Source organism: Varanus komodoensis, unplaced genomic scaffold (assembly GCF_004798865.1).
Source record: "Varanus komodoensis strain SLA01 unplaced genomic scaffold, ASM479886v1 scaffold110, whole genome shotgun sequence".
NCBI lineage: Eukaryota > Metazoa > Chordata > Lepidosauria > Squamata > Varanidae > Varanus > Varanus komodoensis.
In genome coordinates this window covers 1,282,383-1,288,266 of record NW_025335318.1, presented here as the reverse complement: position 1 = coordinate 1,288,266, position 5,884 = coordinate 1,282,383, and the positions used below count along the sequence as shown (strand labels likewise).

The 5,884-nt window shown below is 48.4% G+C and overlaps 1 protein-coding gene across 1 annotated transcript in view; it reads left to right on the top strand.

The window, feature by feature from the left end:
* Positions 1-1,873: 1,873 nt before the first annotated feature.
* The window catches only part of LOC123018554 (olfactory receptor 5M11-like), a 7,653-nt gene continuing 3,642 nt past the window's right edge, over positions 1,874-5,884 (top strand). Inside the window, exon 1 of the mRNA XM_044420762.1 lies at positions 1,874-2,784. Within this exon, the coding sequence (XP_044276697.1) occupies positions 1,874-2,784 (911 nt within the window). The remainder of the gene's footprint in view (positions 2,785-5,884) is intronic.

Below are 5,884 nucleotides of genomic sequence, written 5' to 3'. Positions count from 1 at the left end.
AGGAGGAGGAGGAGGAGGAGGAGGAGGAGGAGAGCAAAACCACCAGTTCTAGCTTTAAAGTTCGTGTGGCCACTCAATAAGACCTAGGAGGGGGTTTTCAAAATTTTGGAATGGGGCGGGGGGAGTGTAAGAGAAGCACCAGATCTTTGGTGGTTGGAGGAAAGGGGTGGGACATGGGGAAGAGGCCATGGCCATCTGATGGTTAGGTCTATGTAACATTGCCTGCCCTCACACAGCATGGCTCTGGCCACTACCCAGGCTGGAAAGAAAGGGTTCATGTCGTAGACAAAATGAGGCTGGGGCTCTGCTAGGTACATGTTTTCCTGCCTCTTTTTTCTCCTCCCACCACACCTGGAAAGGCAAAAAAGCCCTTTTGCTCCCCCTGCCCTTGAGAGGAGAAGCATGTTGCCCCCTTGCCCCTTCTGTGCTGACCAACTGACAATGCAACTTCTTTTAGAAGAGAAATATCCTGCACAAATATTCCGACATCTCCCCATCATGTGGGTCACATACAGATTGTGATGGATTTTCGCTTGTGCTGCAAGCCCCTCGGTGTGCATTTGAATAGATTCGGTTTCAAGCAACAGCCTGTAAATTAAATCTGCTGCTCAGTGCTTGCTTCTGCTGAACCTCTGAAGAACTCAGTATAGAACTGTTCCCAACACCGGTGAACCCCAGAGAGTTCAGCTAGGAGAACAGGAGGGAAGGGTTTGACTCCAGACCTGCGGTTCCCCACCTTTGTCCAGAAAACTTCAACAGGTAACAACAAACTGCTAAAGAAGGACCACAGTACCCCCTTCCCCCACAAAACCACATTGCCGAAGAATGGAAGAATGATCCCCTGCTCTTAACAGCCCTTGGGAAGAGAGCTCTTCAGAGGTTCACTAATTGACTTCTGAAATTCTGCTACAACAATGATTGCACAATGTCTTTAGGGATACCTGGATGCCATTTGCAATTTCAGGAACCATCAGAGGTCACATGTGGTAGGGCTGCATATCTGTGGCTGTATAAAGCTACTCTTCCATCCGTGTCGGGAGTTAATGCTCTGACTCAGGGTGAAAATACTTCCAGGTATTAAGCTTTCACATTACGGTAGGTTAGATAAGTTGTGAAGGGTATTCAGGATTTCTCCTAGAGACACTGATGCTTTCTTGTGTGATCTCTCTGGAAAAACCAAAGGTTGGCTGTGGAATGACGTTTCCATATTGGAGCTCAGCCTTCCTTCCTCCTTTCAATGGCAGCACTGGAGTTCGCTGAAATGTCTAGGTGGGCTTGAAACCTAGAGATGGAAGAGTAAGAAACAGCGAAGATGTGCATGCAGGGAAAGACAAAGGACCAGCACAGTTGTAGTGAGATGCTTTGCATGTAAGAGGGCTGGGATGAAGTCTGGATGAGATCTAGTTTAGCTTGAGGGACAACAGGGGTTGCAAATGAATGTACTACTATCAGACAAGATATTGCTATAACAACCTGACTCTATTCTACAGCACGTTTCTATTGTGAGATTTATTGTTCCTATTATGACATTATGGCAAAACAGCAACGCAGGGAAAGAGAATCAGCAGAACATGATGGATTTTGCAAATGTGCATGGGTGGGGAAAGTATGTGTTCTCCTGCAAGGGATCTGATTGATTGATTGATTGATTGATTGATTTATAGTATTCGTATGCTGTCCCATCGCATAGCCTCGGGACGGCTTACATAAAAAATCCAAATATTCTGACTTTTTTGTGGCAACATGTTTTCTGCATGTAACTACCGGAAGGAAGAACTGACTGATTAAATGAGTGCTTCAGCTTCCTAGCAATGCCCACAGACATTGTCCTCCTCCTCCTCTTCTAATTCTCAGTAGGTGAGACACATAGAAAATGGCTGAAGAGAATCACACCTCGGTCTCTGCGTTTGTTCTCTTGGGGTTTGCAGATTATCCAGAGCTGCAGCGCCCACTCTTTGTCTTGTTCCTGCTGGTCTATCTTGTGACTGTGGTGGGAAATGTGGGAATGATCACGCTGATCAAGATGGACCCCCAGCTCCACACCCCCATGTACTTCTTCCTCAGCTCCTTGTCCTTTGTGGACCTCTGCTATTCCTCCAGCGTCACACCCCGGATGTTGGCAAATTTAGTGGCAGACTATAAAGTCATTTCTTTTGCTGGATGCCTGATACAGTGTTACCTCTTCATTGCTCTGGTTCTAACGGAGTCCTTCATCCTGGCCGCCATGGCTTATGATCGCTACGTGGCGATCTGCAGTCCCCTGACGTATACCACAAAAATGTCATGGGAGGTCTGTGTCTGGCTGGTGGCAGCTCCATCCACATACAGTTTCCTGGATGCCATGATCCAGACCATATTCACCTTCCGATTGACCTTCTGTGGCTCCAATGTCATCAACCACTTTTATTGTGCTGACCCACCTCTCCTAAAGATTTCCTGCTCAGACCCACACATCAAATTCACCCTCATGCTGATCTCTGCCAGCTTCAACCTCATCAGCTCCCTCCTTGTGATTCTGATCTCCTACGTTTTCATCCTCATCACCATCCTGAAGATTCCTTCTGCTGCAGGTAGACACAAAGCCTTCTCCACATGTGGCTTCCACCTGACGGCTGTCACCCTCTTCTACGGGACCCTTTTCATCATGTACATCAGGCGTCCGTCGAGCCTGTCGCTAGAGCAGAGCAAGGTAGTCTCCGTCTTCTATGTGGTGCTGGTCCCCATGCTCAATCCACTCATCTATAGCCTCCGGAACAAGGAAGTGAAGGGGGCCCTCAAGAGACAGTTGGGGAAGAAAGTGCTGAACCCGCAAGGTGTTTAGGCAACGCACCTCCAAAAGGATGCTGTCCAAACCTGTGAACCACCCTTATATGGACAACAACATGGAGAGCTCTTGAAAGGGTTCTGGATATAGACACGCAAGCGAACACACACCTGTTCTCTCCTTCACTTCTCACTGGTTCTACTTGCTACAGTGGAAAAGCGCAGGCTGGCTCTAGGGGCCAGAATCTAGCCCTCGCAGCCCAGCGTTTTCCCAAATGGAGGTAGCAGGCGTAGAAAGAATTCCGCTTAATGCTTGCAATCATGTTGATTCTTTAATGTAAATGAACTTTCAATGCAAATCTGCACGTGTCCGGATTGTTCCTTTTTAAGACAAGCAAACAGTTTTGGCAGTGATTGTTATAAATTCAGAATATTTCAACACATGGAATGGCAGTGTGTCCGTGTCGGTGGGGTGGGGGGTGAGAAATCACCGCTGTTTGCGTCACAATGGAAGGAATAGGCATGGTCCCATATAAGGGACTCCCTTATAGGTATGAAATTACCGAGGGGCATGATCAGCAGCTTTGGAACCCACATGCTGGCAATTTGGGAGACACAGTCCTGCACTTAAGGACAGAATTATGTTCTAGGAGTACTCTACTCTGTGTACTTGTATATGCTTTTATGTTTCATAAGAAGCCAAGCACCACAGTACATATAGGCATAGTTATGCCTAGACTTCAGCAAAGGCACAGCGGATATCTTGGTACTCATGCAGGTATACTTTACCCCTCAAGACCACCTGCTCAAAAGCTGAAAGCATGATTGGCACTCCATTTATTGCTCGCCCTCTTGAGTGCCCCTTCTGGTTTGCTCGCTGGCTCACTCGCTTGCTTGCTTAGCCGCAGAACAGCGTCAACCAGTTGCCAATGGGAAGCCCACCAGCTGGGCACAAGTATGCAGAAACACATACACAAGTGTTCTCCAGAAACTCTCGTTCTATGGGATCCCATTGCTGGTGTTTGTTTGCTCATTTATTGCAGTTCTTCCCCGACCATCAGCTTAAAGTCTCCCTGGGTATTTTACAAATTTGGCAATACCATGATTAATATGAAGCACATACAATAAAAACACATATAAGAACACAGCAACCCCATTAATAACTACCATATTACAGTAAAGCATAGTACAAAATACCATCATTGCAAGTGGATCTCATTCAGGGATTCAGTAAAATGTGGTTAAAATGAGGATAAAAGTCTAACTGTTAAAATAGTGTGTAAATAAAAAGGTTTTCACATGGTGCCTAAAGGAACATAGCATGGGTGGCAGGCACACCTCTTTGGAAATGTTTTATGCGCGAGCTCTGTGGATTACCACAGAGCCATCTGAAACAGCAGAAACATTTGCGTTCTCTTCCATGAGCTCTCTAATAAACGTAGAAGGCACCAACACTACATCGTTACCATACACGTTCCATAGTCCTGTGTGAAGAAGTAACCTGCTGCCGAATTCCCCACCATTCAGCTCCATGGAATAACCATTCAATAACCTTCTGCCCAACAGACTCCCTGCCTGAGCTGACGGAGATCATCTCGGACCTGGTGTTGAGGACCCCCAGGATGCTGGTCCTGGGGGACTTCAATCTCCATGCCGAGACTGTTCTGACCTGGACGGCTCAGGACTTATGGCCTCCATGATGGCCATGGGGCTGTCTCAACATGTCATAGGCCCAACCCATGAACATGGACACACGCTGGACCTGGTTTTATTGACGGGGCAGGAAGAGGGGGATCTGAGGGTGAGGAATTTGTGTTTGACTCCCCTGTCATGGTCAGATCACTTCCTCGTGAAGTTTGAGCTCAAGAGCGGCCTTTCCCTCTGTAAGGGTGCAGACCCTATTGTGTTGGTCCGCCCCCGGAACGGGATGGATCCGGATGGATTCCTGAAGGCTCCGGGGGAATTTCCAGTTGATAAGGTTGGTGCTCCTGTCGATGTTCTGGTCGGACTGTGGAAGGGGGAAATGACCAGGGCTATTGACACGATCGCTCCTAAGCATCCTCTCCCACCTGGCAGAGCCTGTTCATCCCCCTGGTATACACCTGAACTATGGGCGATGAAATGGGTTGGGAGATGTCTAGGGCATAGGTGAAGGAAATCAGGGGATGAATCTGACCGAACACACTTGTGAGCTCACTATTGAGCCTATGCTGTGGCAGTGAGGGCAGTGAAGAAGAAATTCTTATCCGCTTCCATTGCCTCCTCACAGTGCTGTCCAGAGGAGCTCTTTCAGGTGGTACAGGGGCTGGTTCATCCAGGCCCCAAGAAAGATCCCATACTGCCCTCAATGGCCCGCTGTGATGACTTTTCCAAGCATTTTAAGGAGAAAACAGCTCAGATTCGTCATGAGCTGGACTCCACTAGTGATTCAAAACCCTCAGGGGAGATGCCAATGTTGCCGTCTGGTCCAACATTGTTGGATGAGTTCCAGTTATTGTGGCCTGATGATGTGGACAAGGTGCTTGGACAAGTATGTCCCACCACCTGTTTACTGGACCCTTGCCCGTTGTGGCTATTTAACAAAGCCAAACACAGGATTGGGGCCTGGATCCTGGATGTCATCAATGCCTCTCTGAGGAACAGCCAGGTACCTGCAACTCTAAAGGAGGTGGTAGACTGGCCAGTCCTAAAGAAGGCATCCCTGAATCCAGAGATGGCCACCAATTAATAGACCGGTGGCCAACATCCCGTTCCTGGGCAAGGTGTTAGAACGGGTGGTGGTGGGACAGCTCCAAACTCTCTTGGATGAGACTGATTCTCTGGACCCATTTCAGTCTGGCTTCAGATCCGGGTATGGTACTGAATCTGCCTTGGTCGCCCTGTATGATGACCTGTGCAGGGAGAGAGACAGGGGGAGTGTGTCCCTGTTGGTCTTCCTGGACCTCTCAGCGGCTTTCGATACCATCGACCATGGTATCCTTCTAGATAGGCTAGTGGGATTGGGAGTAGGAGGCACTGCTTTGCAGTGGTTCCGCTCCTATCTCAATGGCCGATTCCAGAAGTTGGTGCTGGGGGACTATGGCTCTGCGCCATGGCAGTTATGCCATGGAGTTCCGTAGGG